We start from the raw sequence: 23,923 nt of genomic DNA, 5'->3' as shown, positions 1-23,923 counted from the left end.
TGTTTTTTAGGGGTGTCCGGAGAGAACGTTGGCCTATGAAAACATTTAGGCATTGGATATACAGAAACCAGCATGAATACTGTCTATAGATTTGATCAAAATTTTACTTCTTGAGGATGATAAAACGCTGGAGTAGATAATCCCCCAGCAGTTCCTAAACCAAATCATCCTATTATACTTTTTCTCCTCTCCTCCCACATATAAGAACCAGAATTTGGCACAATGAAAAGACTGACTCTGAGGTCAGGGGAACCTGTATTCACATATTGTCTTTGAAGCTCTCTACCATTATGACCTCGGGCAAGTCACATCCTCTTTGGGTCTCAGTTTCCCCACTCTAATAAAATGAAAGGATTAGACTAGATTGCTTTTAAGATTCTCTGTAGCTCTGGATATCCTAATCCTAAGAAGTATCTTGGGCATTCCTTTTTTCTTCCCTTTCTCTCCCCCTTTCCTTTTTGCTCATAGCTTAGAGACAATGTTTTCCACTAGACAGGATTTCTCAAATGAGGGGATCAGATAAACTTTATCTGAATTTCTTAATTCAAAAGTCTAAGACTTAACTACTCTTTTTACTTTATGATTATGTCAGTCAATAAAAATTTAATAAGTATGGCAGGAACTTGCTAAGTGCTGGGGCCAGAGGCATATATACAAATAGAATTTTGACTGTTTATTCTCTTCTTCCTACTTAGACTAACATCTCCAGTTCTAAAGCCCATTTCAAATGTAATCTCCTCCATTAATTCTTTCTCTGGACCCTCCCATTCAGAAGTCAATATAAACTTTTGTCACTATTATTCCAAGGTTACCCTGGTGTCCCCTTTCATCATTAGTTATTCTGGTCACTCCCTTAGAAGTGGGTGTCAGAAGGTTTCACATCTTTTCTCTGTGAAGTTTAGGGAGTCATGACCTTATCTGCTGCTATTCCAGTTCTGAAACAAAGTAGAAGGGAATTAGGGAATTAGGGAAAGACCTTTTAATTGGGAATGCAGAAGAAGAGAATGGTAAAGGCTTATAAGGAATATAAGAAAAATTAATAAACAGAAGAAACCATAAGAAGAAAAATAGGATATCTTCATGACTGAGCCTGCCAGTAGTCAGAATTTGGTTCCTTATGGTTAAATCCAGGATTTATGCCCAGGATAATGTAAATTCTCATGTGTTATTCATGGTTCTGACACCAGTTACCAATCTTTTCTATACCTTCCAGATTCTTGTGTAGTTTTGCTCACTCATCTCAAGATCATGGTTAAACAACAATTTAATTGTATTAAGTAATTTAGTTGGCTTAGGTAATGGTATGGTAAAATCAGGAAATCATGAGCTATTTGTATCATAAAAATGGGCATTTCATACTCTACCCAGTTCTAAACTGAAGACAAATACTGCTTCTTATTGTTCTCTTCAGTTTCTTGAGTTTGGAGGGGGAAAGAAATAACCTGGAAGTATATTTGCTTCACAAATTCACCACCTGTGAATAAAGTGTATGTCAGAAGTGAACATAATAGTCACTCACACCAGTTAACTCAACAGATTGTTGCAACTTGAAATTCATTTTGAATCTTGCTGGTCAGAGCAGAGTAAACTCACCAATATAAGCTGCTCTATTTTCCTCTAGTCCACATGATATGGTCATAAAATTGTTCTGGGTCACCTGTCTCTGCAAAGCTGGGATGGGATCGCATCATATAAGTGAGATCCTCTGAAAGCTATTGGTATGAGTCATTTTACAAAAGGTTAAGAAAGAGGGAGTTATTTCCTCTTCACAGCTTCACCATGAGCCTCTTTCCTTAATTTTCAAGTTTTGAACTCCTAGTACTGTGTCTGACATATGTCCCTAATTCAACCAATCTGATCCATTCTGTCAGCAAAACATCTGAAAATGGCCCCTGTCTTGACATCTCTGCAGAAACAGAATAAAATAATAGATTTGAAGCTGAAAGAGACCTTTAAGATCATTTATCCATTTCAGCTTTTTTAACTGATGAAGAAACTGAGGTCAAGAGAGATAAAGAGAACTTTATTCCAAAAATAATAAATAGTTGAGATGAGATTTAAATCTAGGTGCCTGGCATATTATACATACATATATATATATATATATATTTATATGTATACACATATGTATGTTTATATGTGTGATAATATACATATATAAATACAAAGTAATTAGATAAAAATATTTTGGGGAAGACAATAATAATTGAGGAAATTCTGACATAATTATCCTATTTCCAAAATGTATGTTGAAAGTAAAATATCATTTTCATAAGGGAAAGTTTGAGTTTTGTTAACAAGCTTTTTTTTTTTATCATATCATTGGCATTCCACTTTAGTAAATCCTTCTGTACAATTCTAGATATTTGAAAAAAGCCATTTAATAGATATAAAATTACTAATTTACAAAACAAACCAATTTCTCACCCATGATGTTGTTCAACTGTTTCAGTTATGTCTGACCTTTTATGCCTCCATTTGGGAGAACTGAAATGGTTTATCATTTCTTTCTTGATTCCATTTTATAGAGTTGGAATTGAGCAGGGTTAAGCGACTCACCCAGGTCTCACATCTAGTAGGTATTTGAGGTTGAATTTGAATTCATGAAGATAAGTCTTCTTGATTCTAAGACCAGCTCTCTATCCACTGCTCCACCTAGCTGCCTCTTACCCATTGATGATCCCTGCCTATTAAAATGTTATATTTTGTTATTTAAATATCAGTCCAGTTTGGCAAAGTAGAAATAGACTTGGAGTCAAGTTAATAAATTGCCAAGCATTTTTAAAATATTTACTCTATCAGATCTCTTTCAGATACAAATCTATGATTTGATTCGACCCAATTCTATGATAGATGGGTTAGAGTTTGAACTGTCATAAACCCTTATAGTAAAGGAACTTGATTCTTTTAAGTATGTATATTAACATATTCCTTAGTACTATTCCTAATTAATGTGATAACTCATCTTAAAATTTCCTGGTATACACCTGAACATATTCCATTGAACAAGTGTTGCAAAAAATAAAGATCTGAAGCAGGGAGAAAGGTTTGACTTGTTATGTCTGCAATCAAGTAAAGGTCACTTTTAACAGTTGTTTATAGTCTTATCAGCAATGTGATTCTATTATGTTTATAGATGTAATAAAAGGCTTTTAAAGGAACTAGACAAATGCCAGGGACTTCATGAGTTCCCATGTTCAATCAAGGACAAAGCAGAGTCCTCGAAAACCTCTCCTTTTTTTTTGGTTCCACTTCTCCCCTCCTTGTAAGAAGTTAGTTTTACTGCTTTTCTTTAGACAACCTGCCCAGTACACATTTTCATTCTCACAGAGGAAAGCTCAGGCAGCAAGATCTTAGATGTTAGTCAGGATAAAGAAGATGTGGAGAATGAGATAAGGGGTTTAAGACACTTTCTGAAGAAGCACAGTGCTATGCTACCCTTTAACAATCTTAAAGATAGCAGTGTCTGGAGGTAAAAATGATGGATGAGAGGCTTTAAAGAGCCTTCTTGTCTGAAGAGCAGTCTGTGGTTCTATAGTTTCCATAGAGTACCTAGCATGACAACCTTCATAAATGGAACTTAACATTCCCTTTAATGATCTTAGATGTCATCTTGTCTGGATGGATCAAATATCTTCTAATGGTGGGAGGAGTTTGACTAACTTTAGATGCATATCTTAGCCTTTAACTACATGGTCTCATATAATGAGTTCTTACCCATTATGTTTTTGCAATTTAAATCTTCAATTGGATGATCTGGACTCAGGGAAGAGGAAAGGAAAGTCAATTTCAAGTTTGCCAAATGTCATCTCATGGTGCAGTTGTGGTCCACCCTCTTCCATGAAGATGTGGAATAGGCTACATAATATCTGAGAGTCCCTCACTCAACTTGATTCCAAGCAACTCACCCAAAGGACATATCTCTTAGAGGGTTTTTAGGGGATGTTGCATCTAAATGAATAGTCCAGGAATCTTGCAAGATGTTACATGTTCTAAGGTATGAAGCCTTGTTGTGTTATTAGCTGGAAACTTGGAAGATGAGGACCTTGCATAATGCAAAATGGCCTCTTATTCTTGCCAGCACTTCATACTTTTGCATTACCAAGGCCCAATGCCAGAGATCATGAGATAGAAAAAAAAACAAGGGAAATGATAGATGATGTGGTTTGGAATACTATTTCTTTAGGCTCTGGTTCAGATATTTAGCTCTTGGTATTCTGGCTGTGAGGGTTTCTCTCACACCTGGCTGGGGTCTTTGGAAGAGAGATTAAATTTAATCTTTGATTCCAACATTTGAAGTGTAGGGTAGGTAGCAGGAAGATGGATTAGATGAACTCCAAAGTCCTTTATTCAATCAACAGGCATGCTGTTGACCTTGGATTATGTACAAGGTACCAATTGTCTGTTATTAACATTACAACAATGAAGAGTATAGCCAAATTAAACCTGAGAGTCATTTAGGGTGTGCTTTGAAAAAAGGTATAGGCCACAGGGGTAACTCATATGTACAATGTTCAATTAACGATGGTGAGGAGTGAGAACTTGCAAGCAGCTTTTGAATATGAGGCAGACAAACACAAAACTCTATCTTCTGCTACTCTATTTAAAACAAAGGTCTTAATGTGGGGTTTATGGAACCCCAAAGGGATACAGATATATTTCAGGTGAGTCCATGAACTTGGATGGGAAAAATGAACTTATTGTTTTCAAGAACCTCTAACTGATATTTACCTTTTCCTACAATTGCTTTAATTGAACCATATAGGTCCACAGGCTTCACCAGACTGCCAAAGGGTCCATGACCCAAAAAGAATTTTGAAGAATTCCATAATTTAAGGTAACCTGAATTCTGACTTAGGAGCCTGTGGGTGACAGGAGGGAGTTGCTACTGAGAATGTACGAATTATGGGACCACAAGCTTCACCTTAAACAATCTAATTCTAGAAAAAGTTATCTATAATGGCTGTTTCTGAGATGTGGAATTGGAGGCAGTGGTTTAGGGAGGGTTTAGGGAGCATAGCACAAATAAAAGATTGACTTTAAGCCAAGAAAAAAATGAAAATTCAGTTAAGATAAAATGATTTATTCTTAAGCAAAGTAGCAGATGGGGGTCCGGTAATGAGAAGTGGGTAGGGAGAGTTTATTTGAGCACTTAAAACTGTAGAGATTTCTGAAGTGACTAGGCAAGGAGGCATGAAACCTTAATATCCTGGTATTCTCCTAAAGGTGCTCTTCTCTTTCCTTCCACACACACTCACATAGTTGGGCTAAAATGTGATAAAATCTGAAAAGAAATATATTTAGGAGCTTAGCACTTGATCTCTGGCCAATTAGTCATTATAATCTTGTAGTTCAGAGGCATGAGGAGAGACTGATAAAATCAACCAGATTAACTGTATTTCTGTGGCAGAGGCAAATATAGAGTTTAAAAATGAAAAGGGTGGGGTGTGGAAGGAAGTAAAATAAAAGAGGTTTTTATTTATGTGAAAGGGAAACTTCAAATGATTTCATAAAGATAAATTGCATGACCAGAGTACACAAGGAAACCACCAAGAAACCTAACTTAAAATCATTTCATCTTCTATCGTTCCTAGTTTTGCTGCATGTGATTTCAAGATACTATGTAGTTTTCTACCTAATCTAGAACCTAACAGGAACACAATTCAGGTGCTAGTCTTTTTCTCAATAACATCTACAATTGGAGGGCTATACAATTCTTCAAACAAATCTCAATCTTGTGGGTTTTTTTTTTTGTAGAAAGGTAAATAAATTGATGACAGGAAAAGTTCCTTTAATTCAGTACTTTGGATCAGCCCTTGACCCACAGTCTCTAAGATATCTGCCTATGTTTTCCTGGTTCTTCTAGTAACCAGAACAATTTTGGTTCCTGTACTCGGAAAATTCAAGAAATGGACACCAGGAATTCTGGAATTTAAATGGAAAAGGGGGAAAAAGCCTACTGAGAAATATAGAGGCTCATATAAGTCTATCACATGAAAAAAGTCTTTTTTATATCAGGTCAGAAACCTGATCTTGGTCTAGTTCTACTACTGTCCAAATTATATATTTGGTTCATGTGATTAAAAAAAACAGAGAGGGTAGGGAAATCAAAAAAAGAAGCTGAACAAGGGCTATATTAGAGAGCTTCAACTTTTATCTTCATTTTTGAATTGTCATTGAAATGATTTCTTTCAAAGTGAAAGGGAATAAATTTCTTTTTATTTTATTTATTTATTTTTTTGCAAGGCAATGGGTTTAAATGACTTGCCCATAGTCACACAGCTAGGTAATTATTAAGTGTCTGAGTTCAAATTTGAACTCAGGTCCTTCTGATTCCAGGGTCAGTGCTGTATTCACTGTGCCATCCAGCTGCCCCCAAAGGAAATAATTTTAAATGTCTTAAGTGAAACAATGAATATTAACATTTTAAACTTGAATTCCTATATGATTTAAAAAATTATTCATAATTCATTTTGCTTTATCATTACTTTATGAATATATTTATTTTAATCCATCTATCTCATAGAATCACATAATTTGAGAGAGAGATCCCAGTAATCCTCTAATTCAATGGACTATAGTTCAAGGCCCAAATCCACCTTGCTGCCTGTTTTTGTATAGGTCAACAATTTAAGGATGGCCTTTATATTTGAAAAAAAAAATATTAAAAAAAATCCTTTTGCTCTGGGCTGTACAGAAACTGGTAACTGGTCAAATATGACTCTACCAGTTTGAGGATTGCTGATTTTTTAAAATCCTATTATCTACAAATAGTAGCTAGCTTTTTGTCACTTGCAGATGAGGCAAGCTAATTAATCTTTATCCAAGTCATTGATAAAAATGTTAAGCAAAACTGAGTCAAACACAGATATCTGAAGATCTCCTTCCACACTGACATTGAATCATTAACACTAATCTTTGAATTTGGTCATCCAATAAATGCTAAACCCACCTCACTATATATTCAGCTGATAACTACCTTTTCTTCTCAATAGGAGCAATATGATATACTTTATCATAAAATCTGCTAAAACTGTATTTCCAACATTCCCATCTTCTTACTAGTTTAGCAATTCTGTCAGAAATTGAGCTTGATCTTGCCTGGCCTATTCTTTTTTTATATATATATATTTATTTATTTTTCTACTTGCAAAGATAGTTTTCAACATTCATTTTTTGTGAGATTTTGAATTTCAGATTTTTCTCTGTCCCTCCATCCCCTCACTCTTCCCCTCGACAGAGAGCAGTCTGACATAATTATGCCAAACATATTTCCATATTAACCATGTTGTGAAAGAAGAATCTCTATTAAGAGATAAAAAAACCATAAGAGGGAGAATATTATAAAGTATAAAACAAATTTTTAAAGCTGAAAATAGTATGCTTTGGTCCACATTCAAACTTCATAATTCCTTCTCTCTATATGGATGGTATTTTCCATCACAAGCTCTTTAGAGTTGTCTTTAATCATTGTATTGCTGAGAAGAGCAAGTCTATCACAGTTGATCATCACACAACATTGCTGTTAAAGTATACTCTGCTCACTTCACTCAGTATTGGTATCTAACCTTTTCTTAATGAAGTCAATCTGATGATTTGTAATCACTGCTTCCCTGTGAGTGTTTAAGAAGCTCTGATGTGAAGGCTTGCTGAGTCCTTTTCAGGGCTGCTTATTTACATTTGGTTTTTCCCTGGCACTCAACCCTCAACTGTGACATCAAGAAGCTGTAGGATATGAAGCAGTCACACCCCAGTAAAACCATCTTGGCAGACAGGTTAAACCAGATTGAGGGTAACTGACAGGCATCAAACCTGTCAGTAAATTGGGGGAGGATGACTACCCCAAGCAAATGAAGACTTTCTCAGGCAGAATGGGTAGATGAGAACAATTTAATCCTATAGCCACAAAAGCAGCTAAAGTATGTGTTGAGGAGTACTTAGAGCTTGATCAGACATCAAAGATGTCAAGGCCATTCACCACATCAAGTTGCATTGGCAGTCATCTTAATTTTTGTCTTACTGAACTTTGATGACTCTGAAAGAGAGTGAGACTGTTGACTTTGTGCAACTCTATCTCACTTAAATCCAATTTACAAATAAGTAAATTAAATCCAATTTATACCTAAGTCAAGATATCTCATTGATCCTATATGAAAATGAAGGACCAACAATATTTGGCAACCTTCTTTCCAACTATTTTTTTTCTTTAAGTCTTCCAGAAGTTAAAGTTAAGCTCACTGGCTTATAATTTACAGACTATCTTCTTCTCTTTTTGGAAAATTGTGACATTTGTCCTTCAGCCTTATGGTACCATTTCTACTTTTGATGATCTTTCAAACATCATTGACAATGACTCAGGAATCATGTTTGCATGGTCACTTAGGATCTAACCATATAGTTCATCTGGACCAGGCAATTTAAATTCATTTAAGGCAACTAATTTTTCTCTCATTGTCTCTCTCTCTCTCTCTCTTTTTTTAGGTTTTTGCAAGGCAAATGGGGTTAAGTGGCTTGCCCAAGGCCACACAGCTAGGTAATTATTAAGTGTCTGAGCTTGGATTTGAACCCAAGTACTCCTGACTCCAGGGCCGGTACTTTATCCACTGCGCCACCTAGCCGCTCCCCTCTCTCATTGTCTCTTAACTGATTTTGAACATAAATTCTTTATTATTTTTCTTTTATTATTTTTAAGTGTAAAATTTATCCTCCTTGGCAGGAAAAATGGAAAGAAATGGGAGGCAGAAACAGCTCTACTTCTTCTGTATTGTCAGTTATCATGTTAGCAAGTTAAAGTTTTATTTCTTTGAGCTTTCTTTTTTTTTCAATATAGCTTAACCACACCCCCTTCCAATAAAAATGCCATTTTTGTGGTCTTTAGATTCTCTGTCAACCTCAGTTAATTCTGAACTTTAGTATTTTATATATTTTTACAAGATTGTAATACTTATATATAATCTTAAGTTGCCTGACTTTGCTTCCATATTCAATACATTTCTTTTAAAATTATGATTGTTAGAGTGAGTTTCCCTTGTATCCTGCTGAAATGAGACTTGATTGTAAAACAGCTAAAATACATAATTTTCTTCATAAAAGATCATATTTTCCTTGATGAATCAAATATCTTTTATTGTCTTTATATATGACTTGAATACATGTTATAATTCTTAGCTTTTTCTTTTTTAAGCCTCAACTCAGACACCCCCACAGGAAAAGTTTTATAAGAACCTCTAGCTTGGGTTCTCTTCTCAAATTATCTTGTAATTCATGTAATACATGAAGTGTCTTTTATTTTTTTTATTTTTTTGCAAGGCAGATGGGGTTAAGTGGCTTGCCCAAGGCCATACAGCTAGGTAATTTTTAAGTGTCTGAGGCTGTATTTGAACTCAGGTACTCCTGATTTCAGGGCAGGTGCTCTATCCACTACACCACCTAGACACTTCATGAAGTGTCTTAATGCAGACAATATGATCCCAATATATAAAAGACCAAAGGCTATAAATAAACATTTTTCAAACAAAAAATAGTAAATTAATCCAATTAAATAAAGAATTGCTCCATATCACTAATACTATGAAAAATGTTAATTACAAACAAGTCAAAGGTTTCACAAAATGCTAAATCCTCCAAGAAGGGGAAAGATGTCAATGATTAATATTAAAGAGTTTGTGGGAAGATAGGAACATTAACATACTATTGTTACAGTTAGGAATTTGTCACTTTGGAATTATATAAGAAAAAACAAAGGTCAGAATATAAGTAAACTATTCAGTCTTTGATCTCACTTCTGATTATATACCTCAAGGAAATAAAAACAAACAGAAAAAAGACCCTTTGTATGATAAAATATTCATAACAGGAATTTTTTTCTTTCATTCTCTTGTATGCCTTAATTTCATTGAAAAAAATTCATTTCTTTTTTTCAATTTGAAAGGTTTTTTATTTTTATTTATTTTATATTATTACAATAATTTGGTTATAAGAGTAAACATAACCCCCACCCACCCAAGAAGATGAGAAACCTCAAGAATAGTGAGAGAGAGGGGGGGAAAAAAATGTACTTCAGTCTGTGTTCAGATTCCAATGGCTCTGTCTCTGAGGTGAGTTGCTTTCTTTATCATAAGTCCACCAGAGAAGTTGCTTCAATATTTTTCCCACAATTGCTATTACTAGCTCTATTTCCCTCCACTCGATTCCTCCCCACTCTCATTTATTCTATTCTCTCTCTCTCCTTTCGTCCTGGCCCTGTCCAAAAGTGTGCTGTATCTGAGTACCCCCTCCCTCAATCTTCCCTCTTCTATCACCTATTCTCCCCTTCTCTCCCCCCCATTCCCCCTTATCCCATACTTTTCTTTTCATTTTCTCTAAGGTAAGATAGATTTCCTCACCCTATTGTGTATGTTATTTCCTTTCTGAGTCATTTCTGATGAGAATGAAGGCTCACTCATTCCCCCTTGCCTTCCTTTCCACTCCATTGAAAAAGCTTTTTCTTGACTCTTATGTGAAATTTCTTAGCTTCTTCTTCATCTCCTTTCCCTGCCTCCCAGTACTTTCCTTTATCAACCATCGACTCCAACTTTTTTCTATGTTATACCATTATATTCCACTCCTTCCTGTGTCCTGTCCATATATGCTCCTTCTAACAGCTGTTATAAATGAGAAAGTTCATGAGTTATCAATATCTTCTTCCCATGCAGGAATACAAACAGTTCAATATCATTAAGTTCCTCATATTAAGTCCTTCTCATCCACTCCCTTAGTATTGTTCACCAGAGTCCTGTACTTGGAAATCAAAGTTTCTGTTTAGCTCTGGTTGTTCCAAAAGGAAAGTTTGAAAGTCCCCCATTTCATTGAAAGTCCATCTCTTTCCCTGAAAGAGGATGTTCAGTTTTGCTGGGTAGTTGATTCTTGCTTGTAAACCAAGATCTTTTGCCTTCCAGAATATCATATTCCAATCTCTACAAGCCCTTTATGTAGATGCTGCTAGATCCTGTGTAATACTGACTCTGGAGCTTTGGTAGTTGAATTTTTTTTTCTGGCAGCTTTTAGAATTTTTTCTTTGATTTGGGAGTTTTGGAATTTGTCTACAATACTTCTGGAAGTTTTTCTTTTGGGATTTCTTTCAGGAGGGGACTGGTGAATTCCCTCAATTTCTATTTTACCCTCTGCCTCCAGGATCTCAGGGCAATTTTGCTGTATTATTTCTTGAAAAATGAAGTCTAGACTCTTTTCCTCATCACAACTTTCAGGCACCCCATTAATTTTAAAATATTTCTTCTAGATATGTTTCCAAGGTCAGTTGCTTTTCCAATGAGATATTTCACATTTTCTTCTAATTTTTGGCTTTTTTTAAAGAGTATTATTTATTCCTGATTTCTTGCAAAGTCATCAGATTCCTTTATTTGCTTCAGATAGTTTTTTTTTCCTCTCCTTTACCAGTTGGCCAATTCTGCTTTTTAAGGCATTCTTCTCCTCATTTGCCTTTTGATTTGCTTTTTCCATTAGGCCTAAACTGTTTTTTAACATATTATTTTCTTCAGTATTTTTTGTATTTCTTTCACTTAGCTGTTCATTTGGTTTTCATGATTTATCTTCATTGCTCTCATTTCTCCTCCCAATTTTTCCTCCACCTCCCTTAATTCCTTTTTTTAAAAAATGGAATTACTATCTTTCCTCCTAAATCTTCCCTTCAGCCCCTTTCCTATTACTTTATTTATTTATTTATTTAGGTTTCTGCAAGGCAATGGGGTTAAGTGGCTTGGCCAAGGCCACACAGCTAGGTAATTATTAAGTGTCTGAGACCAGATTTGAACCCAGGTACTCCTGACTCCAAGGCTGGTGCTTTATCCACTACAGCTCCTAGCTGCCCCTCCCTTAATTACTCTTAAAAGTCTTCTTGAGCTCATCCATAGTCTGAGTCCATTTTCTATTTCTCTTGGGGGTTTTGGATAAGGAAACTTCAATTTTGTCATCATCTGAGTATGTATTTTGATCTTTCATGGGACCAAAATAATTCTCTATGGTCAGATTCTTCTTTTTCTGTTGTTTACTCTTTTCCTCAGGTCAAGACTAATTTATAGCACTTCCAAGGCTTTGGGGTTTTTTTTTTGGGGGGGGGGGGAATACCTCACTGGGACCTTTATTCCTCCAAGATCTTATGCTCTGTTGTCTGTGTTTTGATATGTAGATGACCACAGCACTCCCTTCTGCCCTGGAGCTGTAAGGAGGAGCCCTGCTCAGCTATCTTAGTATGGCAGGCCAAACTGCAACCTGGATCTGAGTGTGGGCAAACAGCCGAGTTCTACCTCCAGGGAGAGCAGAGAAATTTCTGCAGTCTCCTCTGACCCCCTTACTATCTTTGGGCTGTGCTCTGGAGATGCAGGCTAGTTTCTCGCTGAAGGTTTTGTAGCCAGTGCTCCTTATTCCACACTCATTCTGGTATAGTAGAATTCTCTCATCACCCCTTCAAGCTGCTCCTGGGCTGTGCTGCAACTGGGACTTTTTCCAACTCCTGGTCCTGGTGAAACACACCTTTCCCATGGTACTACTATGTTGTCTTGGATGGGGAAAAATGTGTTCCTCAGTCTTTTTTGGGTTCTGCCCCTCTAAATTTTGGTTAGGGTAATAATTTGACAGCTTTTGGAGTTTTTGGGGGAAGGAATTCCCAGGAAATTCTGCCTTCACGCTGTCATCTTAACTCTCCCCCTCAAAAATTTATTTCTTCAAAAAATCCAACATGTAGTTCACAAATGCCCAAAGTTTCAAGTCCACACACAGACACTTGAAGAAATCAAGTATTAAATATACACACATACATAGATATTCATATATATGGATTTTTTCTTTTGTTTTTAGAATACTGAAAAAATGAAGCATGTGCCTTTTTGCTTTTTAAGGTTAAATTTTCTTTAAGGAAGGACAAAATTACAGCAAGAATACTTGTAACTTGTAGAAATTCATGACCTAAGTGACTGACTGATAGGCACCTTCACAATGTATTTCATTTCTGCAGAGATGCAATGAACCTTTGACAACAAAGAGTGGTTTGCATGAGGTAGGATCTTAAGGTAGAATCCAAACAATTGGAAACAGAGTGAGTGTTCATCATTCGAGGAATAGCTTAACAAATGATGCTGTATGACTTCAATTGAGTATTCTGCAACAATGATCAATATAATTAGGTTAGAGAAAGACTTGTGTGCTTATATGAGCAATAAAGTAAATAGATACAAATAAGAAAACAATATACAGTTACCACAATACTGTGAATGTATATAATTCTGAAATAAATCTCAATTCTATTTGACTGTAATGACCTTGGAAATGTAATGACCTTGGAAATATTTGTGGGATCAGGTTCAGGAGATAAAGAAGGAAAGGTTTGGAATGCTAAATATGCTTACAAATATATTTTCTGTGCAAACAAGTTAGTTTTGCTTAATTTTTTTGTTGTTCTGTGGAAATGTTTTCTGGGTGGTGGCTTTGTGGTGGGACATGTCAAGAAATGGTTATATAGTGCCATATCTGGTCTATCACCTGACTCGACATTTATTTGTAGATGACTAAGATTTTCAATGTATGTGAATGCTTTAAACTGTAGCTCATGAGCCCCTCTCAGTGGGTATAACTTAATGAGCTCAAAAGGCATTTCCTGTCAACCATTATCAAGAAGAGTAACAAAGTGCTCCTCCCATAAATCTGGATCCATCAACATTATCAGAAAAAAAAAGTAGGCATTCTCATAGAAGTGAACATAGAGGATACTTACATGACCCAGTCAACTCACATGGCCAACACTGAAGAACTTTGACCTTTCTCCTTTCTTAGTATCTCAATTATGCTTTCTCTTGGAGCAGCAACTCTGTTAAACAGGTCAGCCACAAAAAACACTACTCCCTGGGTCTATCCCTCGATGAAGTTGAACTCCTAATCAGGGATAAATCTTTCTCCATTCTTACAAAATTCTTACTATCTCATGAACAGCCTGACTCCTTAAGATAGCATGAATTGTTTTCTAAAGGCTATTGAAATATAGGTGATCCTTTATTTATCCACTACATGGATGTCCTATAGTTTTATCAACTTTGTCTTCATATTCCTTAAAGGAGAAAAAGGTACACTTTATCTTTTTTAAAAAATTTATTTAAGACAATTAAGTGACTTTCCCAAGGTCAGAAAGGCAATTATTATTAAATGTCTGAGGTCGGATTTGAACTCAGGTCCTCCTGACCCCAGGGCCTGTGTTCTATGCACTGTACCACCCAGCTGGCTCACTTTATCTTTTAATATTATATCTATTAGCTGTCTCATCTCCTGTAATTTATCCAATGGGCTGGAGGTAGATCAATTGATCAAAAGTCATCTGATTAACTCTACCTCCTAGTTTTTGTAAAAACAATAAAGTTAAACTAAAAAATGCAAGAATGGCAAGTGAAAGTTAAGGAAAAAAGGTCATACAACTGAGATTAAACATAGCCAAAACTTTATCTCTTGTCATCTATTTTGTGACACAAATTCAACATAATATATATTGTACTGGATTTGTGTCATGGTAGTGGTAGCCCTCTTTTCAGAGTTGGGATCACAAGGACAAATAGCTATGTAAACCACATGAACATGTCACCAGAGGATCATAGGATTGGGGATATTTTTAGTGCATGCATGCAGCTACTACCAAGAGAATCACCAGTAACTTCTGCACATCCAAATGTTTGGTGGACAATTTGTTGAGCATTTACTACTCCTACTTTACTGGTATATCTGAAATTTATTATAAGACTTTAAAAAAGTTAAAAAAAATCCCAAACTGAAAACAGGGTTATAGCTGAGAAATGACGGGAATATTGTATCCTATTATATATACATTTAATACTTGATTTTTGCAAGTGTCCAAGTAAACTTGAAACTTTGGGGATTTGCTAACTGCATTTGTAAACAGATTTTTGAAATGATTTTTTTTCAGTGAAATTAGGTCATACAACAGAATGAAAGAAATAAAGTCTGCAACATCCCCTGCATTTGTGGGGAAATACCCTAAGTGCTGGATTTTATTGGTTTGTTTTGCTTTTGCAATTGTGAAAAAAATGAGATAGGCATGAACCTTTTTGCTTTCTAATGCTAATATATATTTAAGATCGGACAAAAGTAAAGCAAGGATAATTATAGCTTGGAGAAGTTCATGGCTGACTGATAGGCAACCTCTCAATGTATTTCAGTTCTGTAGAGATACAATGAAGCTTTGACCACAAAGAGTTGTTTGCATGAAGTAGGATCTTGTCAACTAAACTCAACCAACCAATCAATAAACATTAATTAAGTTTTGATTATGTCCCCTTGTCACTGTAGGTAGTCCAAGGAAAACAATGAAAAACACTGAGAGTCTTTGTTCTTAAAGGTGGTTATCGTTTAGCCTGGGGGCAATATTTATCTATAGATATATCCATATAGGTAAATATTATATGCAACAGAGAGAAGAAACATTGGAAGAGGTTTCATGTAGAAAGTGGAACTTGAGCTGATCCTTGAAGAAAATTAAGAATTTTAAGAAATGGAAAGTAGGGAGTGCATCTAGGTATGGGAGTTAGAGATGGACTTGAGAGATATAACATTACGTATGAAAAAATAAGATTGTGTATCTAGACTCTAGCACTTGTGAAAATAAGTCATGTAAAATAAACTAAGAAAGTTGTTTGGGATCAGGTTGTGAAGAACTTTAAATAATTTAACTAGAGGAATTTGTATTTGATTCTAGAGGCAATAGGGAGCCACTGAAGTTTAATGAATAAAGGGGTAACATATATCATGTATATCAAGAAAATCACTTTAGCATTCAAATGAAGTTCTATTATTTTGAGGAGACATTGAGGCATGGAGATTAGTTTTGAGGTTTTATTATAGGCTTGGAAAGAGATGATGAGTCAAGATGCCGGTGCAAGGTGGTAGCTGTGTGTATGGAGTGATGGAGGCAGATATGAAAGGTATTGTGGAAAAGGAAGACATTGGGAGTTTTCTGCAGAAGGCTTTTGTAGATTTATGTTTTGTATTTCTCAGACAAAATTAACTGACTGGATGCAGCTGTTGTGGCCATTAGGGTCACTACATAATTTGTGGTTTGGGGTGTTCTGACAAGCTTCCTGGAATGCATTTTCAATCAAATGTAATAACAAGAGCAGGAGGTTATGTAATGGGGTTAGCCGGTGGTATCTGTAGTATCTCCATATTTATTTTCCTCACACATTGTAATATTTATATCACTTCCCTCACCTAGAGGTGAGTTCTAAATTGAATATATGACAATTCCAAGACAAAGAGAGAATTTGACCAATGGACCCTAGTCAATATATTTAAGATTCTGGTCATGTTCAATTCAGATTTTTGGAGTTTAGGATGATTGCAGAATGCATCACCTTTATAAGTAAACATAGCTTCAAGAAAAGTTGTTATTAACATTTTATTTGTTTTCCAATTATATACAATAGTAGTTTCTACCTACCATTTTTTTGTAAGATTTTGAATTTTACAATTCAATTACAATTCCCTTCCTCCCTCACATAAGGCTCTCGGATAGTCTTTACAATGTTTTCATGCTATACATTGATGTAAATTGAATGTGTTACAAGAGTAAACATAAACCCCACTCCCCCCAAGAAGATGAGAAACCTCAATAATAGAGACAGAGAAAAAACTATGTACTTCAGTCTGTGTTCAGATTCCAATGACTCTGTCTCTGGGGTGAGTTGTTTATCTTAAGTCCATCAGAGAAGTTGCTTCAATATTTTTCCCTCAGTTGCTATTACTAGCTATAATGCTACTCTATTCCTCCCCACTCTCATTTATTCTATTCTCTCTCTCATTCCTTTCATATGGTCCTGTCCAAAAGTGTGTTATAACTGAGTACCCTCTCCCTCTATCTTCCTTCTCTTCTATCACCTATTCCCCCCTTCCCTCCCCCTATTTCCCCTTATCCCATCCATTTCTTCTCATTTTTCTCTAGGGTAAGATAGATTTCCTCATGCTATTAAGTATGTATATTATTTTCTCTCTGAGCCATTTCTGATGAGAATGAAGGCTCACTCATTCCCCCCTTGCCTTCCCCCTTTCCACTTTCAGGAGAAATTGTGCAAGGATTAAATGGACAATCAGAGTGGAGAGATGATTTTTGATAATTTTTCTTTCTGATTTTGGTTTCACTTTAAGAGAAGAAATGTGATATGAAAAAGTATGAAGAATTTTAAGAAGAAAAGGAATTAATGTTTTTGAGCTGGAAAACGTTGGCCCCTAGGAGGAGAAATTTGAGTATTATGAATCCAGATAAGAATATATAGTTTTGTGAAGTGAAGGAAATTTGAGGTTTATGGGAAAGGTAGAAGTTGGAGTCTGTGCAATGGAAGAGGAGTTTAGGAGCTGGGGAAGAAGAATTTAAAGTCATTAAGATAGAAACGGAGCCTGGAAGTCTTTGCATAGAGATATTGCAGGAGACTGATGAATTAACATTCTTTCCTTCAACAATTTAGGCAAATAACAAAATCTTATTTTATTAGTAAGTTGTTAATATGTCTCCAATTTGTTGGTTAGATCCTACAAGGAGGATCTATGGTAGTATGTGGGCACAGATCACACAAAATAAGAATATATCAATGGGCAGTGATTGGCACTGGACAGACTATAGATCTACTGAAGCCCAGAAGAATCAGAACATTAATATTATGACATGAAAAGACATTTATTAATTGCTTATTATGTACCAAGCACTATTTTGGATGAAATAGAATTGGGTTAGAACTTTCACTGAAGGAACTACAGCTACCTCTCTCTCTCTCTCTCTCTCTCTCTCTCTATATATATATATATATATATATATATCTATATATATCTATATATATATATATATATATATATATATATATATATATATGAACATCTTATGGTCTTAGATATTTGCTTTTAGAGCACTGAGGTTAAATGACTAACCTCAAGTCACATATTCACCATGTGTAAGAATCAGGACTTCCCATCTCTAAGTAAGGCTGGCTCTCCATCCACTAAATGACATTTCTTCTAAGCACTAGGATACAACTACACAATTGATACAGTTTCTGACCTCAAGGAATTTGCATTCTGATAAAGAAAGACAACACATATAGAGGAGACAGAAGGCTTTAGTATTAAGGGAGGAGGTAATTGATTGAATATCAAAGAAAAAGAATAGCTATAATAAAATTGAAATTTGGACATATATTCTAGATCAGTAACTCTTTGATTATGAGAAAAAATATTAAGCTACCATGAGAAGCATCATAGCAGGGCAGGCAATTCATCCTTGATGAGGCAATAAGATACTGTTAGAGAGATACGGGAACCAGCATGCCCCAGACAAGTCATATTCCCCCTCCCACCACCATGACCACCATTTCCCTTCAGACCTGGATGGTAACAGTCTAATACACTGAGCCTAAGAGCCTTGGGAATAGTTCCCCAGGTCACTGGACTTGCTTCTAGTCTATTCCAAAGCTATCAAGGTGGGACTAAATTATTTTTGAGAAGAGTCCCTCATTCTTCACTACATCAAGCAACAACTGCTGACAAATTTCCAGCTACTACCAGTTCTTCTGTCAAACATAGCCCTCAGAGTCATTATCTAGGAAAGCAACTTCTGTGGAGAGGGGATCATTCATCCATAGCAAAAGCTAGAGCCAACTGCCATCAATAAGACAAGCAAGCCAGCCTTGCTAAAAAAAGTAAGGCATCCTGAGAGGGAGATAGGAGGCAGCATATACCAGGCAAGCCACCCATGAATAGTACCTTGAGCACCATCTTCCTTCAGATCCTGATGGAGACAACCCAGGGCCATGAACCCTATGAATAGTGACATTAAATAATGACATTAAAGAAAAGATTTATTTGCTTTGCTTCTGCACCCCAGGGACCTTGGGATTTTTCCATCAGACTTGCAACTGAAACTTTTCACATGTATTGTCTCTTCCATTAGAATGTGACTCTGAGAACAGGGATTGTCTTATCTATTTAGTACAGGAATTTTCACTTAATTGATGCTTCATTCATGGTGTAGTGAGTATAAGGATGCTCTAAGAGTCACCATGATCTGAGTTCAAGTTTCCCTCTGATATCTACAAGCTGTTTGAATATGAATAAAAGACGTAACCAGTTAGTCCTTCAAACATTTCTTTAAAATAATAATCTGAAAAACAATTGTTAATATACATTGATTGATAGTTTTCTAATTGAATATATCCCTTGTAGCATCTGAGTACCAAAAGAAAACTTATTGAAGGCACTTGGTATTTGGTACCAAACTGATAATTTTTAAGCTAATCACAATGCTTCAGTATCTCTTTTCAAGGTGACTAGCAATCTTTTCATAAAGTTAAAAAATTATGATAAAGGAGATTAAATTAGGTAAATAAACAATATTTTTCTCTTGCCATTTTAGATACAGTGGAGGTATAGCAATTTCCTCCAGAAAAATATAACTTGAAGATATTCTTTTATATTAAATGATACTTTAAAAGTTTAAAGTCACCACATACTCCAATTCACTTTAATACATTATTTAAAAAAAAATTCTGTTTGATATTCTGAATTAAACACCAGTTAATATGAGCATTCTAATAGAGAAAAACAGAAAATTGCATTTGAAATCATGAATTTCTAATTTATACAACTTATTTTTTGAAAGTAAATAAATTCAACATATTAGTTTTAAAATTGTCCTGCTTATCTGTATCTCTTTAGAACTTTTTCCTATTCTCTTTTGTGTATTAAAAACATGAATTGAGGACCTGCATTCCTTTCTTTCACTATTTCTCTCCCTCCCTTCTTTCCTTCCTTCCTTCCTTCCTTCCTTCCTTCCTTCCTTCCTTCCTTCCTTCCTTCCTTCCTTCCTTCCTTCCTTCCTTCCTTCCTTCCTTCCTTCCTTCCTTCCTTCCTCCCTTCCTTTCTCCCTCCTTCCCTCCTTCCCTCCCTCTCTCCTTTCCTTCCTTCCTTCCTTCCTTCCTTCCTTCCTTCCTTCCTTCCTTCCTTCCTTCCTTCCTTCTTTCCTTCCTTCCTTCCTTCCTTCCTTCCTTCCTTCCTTCCTTCCTTCCTTCCTTCCTTCCCTCCCTCCCTCCTTCCTTCCTTCCTTCCTTCCTTCCTTCCTTCCTTCCTTCCTTCCTTCCTTCCTTCCTTCCTTCCTTTCTTTTTCTTCATTCTTATTTCCTCTTTCCCTTTCAACAAAACCTCTCTGGTTACAAATATAGTCAAACAATTGAATCTCTACCTGGCCATATTTAAAAGATATATTTCATTCTGCACTTCAATTCTATCATTTCTTTATCAGAATATTATAGAATTATAGAATAATAAGGTTAGAAGTACCTTATTGACCATCTAATCCAATTCTTATTTAACAGATGAAAAATTGAGAGCTGTAGAGTTAAAGTGAACTGCCTATGTTTACAAAGATAGTTTCATAGGTCAGATTTTAAAACAGAAATATTAAAAAAATCATATAATTGCTTTTATTTCATTGAAACAAAGAATTTCATATAGTCACATAGCTCAAAGTAATTCAAAGAGAGGTCTAAGCAGCCAAAACCAATACCACACCCTATAGCACCCACTTTAGGTTTTCCTCCTTTAGTGGTTTCCTAGTCACATTGTCATCCAATACAACCCATTCAAATTTGTAAATTTAGGTCATGGTTCCTCATACTACCTCAGGCTAAGAAGCCATCACCCTTTATAATTTAAAATGTTCAGCAAATCTTAGTATGTCTCCATAGATAAAGAACCTATTCTTTCCATAGCATCTAGGTAATTCACATGCCCAAAGGTGAGAAAGCCTATTATAGACTAGCTGAGTTACTGGAAGCAATATTTTAGAGGGTGGAGTTGGGGATATTGGGCTTTATGCAATGATGAACTCCTCCCTTCTCTGCTTAATTTATCAGCCTTGGAAGGCTTCCTGGAAGAAGTTAACCTTGATATCGTTTCCCAGAGCATATTTTACAAATATGAGGAACATTCTTGAAGTAATACAAGACTGGTTCATGGTAGACTTTCTGTTTCCAGTCTTTTGGAATGTGTTCAGTACCATCAGCATCAGAAAGCAAGGAAATTCACAGCAAAACTGTGAATGCATATTACTTCCCATTCTGAGTTATTCTTGTGCATGTGCACCCACAAATACTACACAGAGGATCTACTCAATGTATTTGTGACATTCTGTGGATACTAATACAGAACTCAGGTCATCCATCCACTTTCCATTGTTCTCACTATGTCACCACCTTCTTTTTTATCTTAGAATCAGATTAGAATAATTTTAAAAATACAGAGTTTGGAATTAGTTGACCTGAGTTTAAATTTCAGTCTATTTATTATATGACTTTGGACAAGTCACTGAACCTCTCTGAGTACCAGTTTTCTCATCACTAAAATAAGAAAATTGAACTAGATGACCTGCATCATTTTTTCCAATTCTAAAATTGAATCACGATGCAATTATGTTGATGATGGTACTCAAAATTTATGATTATTTGGAAGAACTGGGGATATTTAGCTTCAAGAAGAAAAGAATTAGAGAAGAAATGATAGTTTTCTTCAAATATTTAGAGATTCAGTTCAGTAAACATTAAGTAATCACTATTTCAAAGCATCCTTTGAGTATTAAAAGTAAAAATTAAATGATGTTAGGAGATGCAGTATGACATAGCTACTAAACTGTGAGATGGAAGGATCTGAGTCCCTAACTGCCTCACTTTCTTGATCTGTAAGATCAAGAAGGTGATAGATTAGAAGGTCTCTACAATTCATCTAAGGTTGAATTCTATGAACCTGTACTCAGGTACTTTACAACCTAATTGGGGGGAGAAATAAGGAAAATACATACATAAATATAATACAAACTACAGGAGGTGTATAGAAGAAATCCAAAGAGTGGTATGAGAGATTTAGAAAATGAAGGGCAAGGAGGATTATTTATGGTGAGAGGATAAGAAAGACATGGAAAAAATTGAACTTAAAAATTCTGAGGTAGGGCAGCTAGGTGGCACAGTGGATAGAGCATTGGACCTGGATTCAGGAGGACCTGAGTTCAAATCTGACATCAGACACTCAAGAATTACCTAGTGTGACCTTGGGCAAGTCACTTAATCACATTGTCTTGCCAAAAACCCCCCCCAAAATTATGATAAAAATAGATGCTTTTCTAGGAATTTTGACCCTTCTTTAAAATGGAACTGTGGTAGAAATGAATATGTCTGTGAAATAACCTAGTTTGACTGGAATATAAAATACAATATGAGGACAGAGTCATATTTTAGAGGGCCTTGAATGTCCATTTAGGAGATTTGTGTTTTATTCAGTAATCAATAAAGATCCAATGAAAATTTTGAGTACAAGGCTCATATAATCAGACTCACATTAAGATGATTATTTCATTGGTTAGGTGAAAGTTGAATTGGAAAGAAAGAGGAATAGAAGTAGGGAGACTAGGTAAAGCCTATAATGATTAATCTGGGTAAGAAATAAGGTAGAGATTGACTCCTAGGACCTGATAATTGATTAGATAAGGGGAGGTGAGGATGGAGTACAAGATGTCTTTAAGTTGTTAAGCCTATAATTAAAGAACCATGGTGATGTCATTTACAGAACTGGAGTGAGGGACAAGTTTGCTGGAGGTGTCATTTGGAATAGAGATTAACTTTTTGTTTAGTCAAAGAGAATAAGGTAGATTAGACTTTTTCATACAATTAGAGCTTTAATTATTAGTATATTGAATAGATTACTAGAATAGGCCCTGAGTCAGTACATTTATTATTGCTGGAGATGTACAGGCAGATGTTGGATAACCAATAATATTGTATGAGGGATTCATGCTCTAAAAAGGCATTCAGCTGGATGATCTCTAGATCCTTTTAACTCTGAGATTCTATATCAGTATTCCAGTTTAAATTGTAATAAGATTAAAATACTGCATAACCATTTATAAAATCAAATAGATAAATATACACATGTAAATAAATTTCTACGAAGTAAAAACATCTTGTGTTTTTTTTTTTCTGCAGATATCTTGTAACTCCAATTGATAAATCCAGTCCTAAGGTAGCTTGCTATATTACAGCACCGTCACATATCCTACAAAACTTGACCTGCCAGATAACAAATAATATCAGTTCTTTGGTAGTTAATGATTCTGAAGAATTGGTTAGTAATGTCATCACTGTTGAATACTCAGCTCTGGACAAGAGAATACCATTTCCAATCAACATTGCAATCCCATTTAGTGCACGCTACAGGGGAAATTACAGAGACATCATGGTGAAAGTGTCTGAGAGAGATCTTCAATCAAGTTATATAACCCCAAGTTCATTGGAAAGAACCCAAGGAAGCTATAAGGTTGGTAAATGCACAGCTAAGGATGCTTCTCCTATAGTGAACATTTTCTTAATATTACTCAGACTGCTACTTTTAAAATATGAAGATGGTGCCTCTGATTGTTTTGTACAGGAGATCCATTTTGTGATTTCCCTTAATAGCCAAAGATGTGCATTTTTCAGATTCTTTTCCAGAGCTGAGGGCGCAATTTGAACAGAACAAAGAGAAAATCACTGTGGCATAATTAGCCCCGTATTCTTACAAACTGAACATAAGAGCCACTGTATCTTTTATAGAGGTAATAAGAATTAGAATTTATTGGAATGGAACTCAGAGGCCATTCATTCTTACCATCTCATTTAATAGGTGCCTTATAAGAAGAAATCACAAAGTGTGTCTGGAGCAATACAGATATCCCATTTAATGAGAATGTCAGTCAATTGTCTATAGTTTATTGACCTTTATGCTTCTTAAACTTATCATCCTTGGGAACTTATTTAGGCAGGATTTTCATTTCTTTGTGCAGGTAACTATCTAAGAATTTTTAAAT

At 35.4% G+C, this 23,923-nt stretch overlaps 1 protein-coding gene across 1 annotated transcript in view; it reads left to right on the top strand.

The window, feature by feature from the left end:
• Positions 1-23,923, top strand: part of DTHD1 (death domain containing 1) — a 70,244-nt gene that overhangs the window by 5,624 nt on the left and 40,697 nt on the right. Inside the window, exon 3 of the mRNA XM_074229648.1 lies at positions 23,064-23,394. Coding sequence (XP_074085749.1) covers positions 23,064-23,394 — 331 coding nt within the window. The remainder of the gene's footprint in view (positions 1-23,063; positions 23,395-23,923) is intronic.

Source organism: Macrotis lagotis, chromosome 3 (genome assembly GCF_037893015.1).
Source record: "Macrotis lagotis isolate mMagLag1 chromosome 3, bilby.v1.9.chrom.fasta, whole genome shotgun sequence".
Lineage (NCBI taxonomy): Eukaryota > Metazoa > Chordata > Mammalia > Peramelemorphia > Peramelidae > Macrotis > Macrotis lagotis.
Note: the sequence above shows the minus strand (reverse complement) of the source record. Positions and strands in the feature narration are given on the sequence as shown.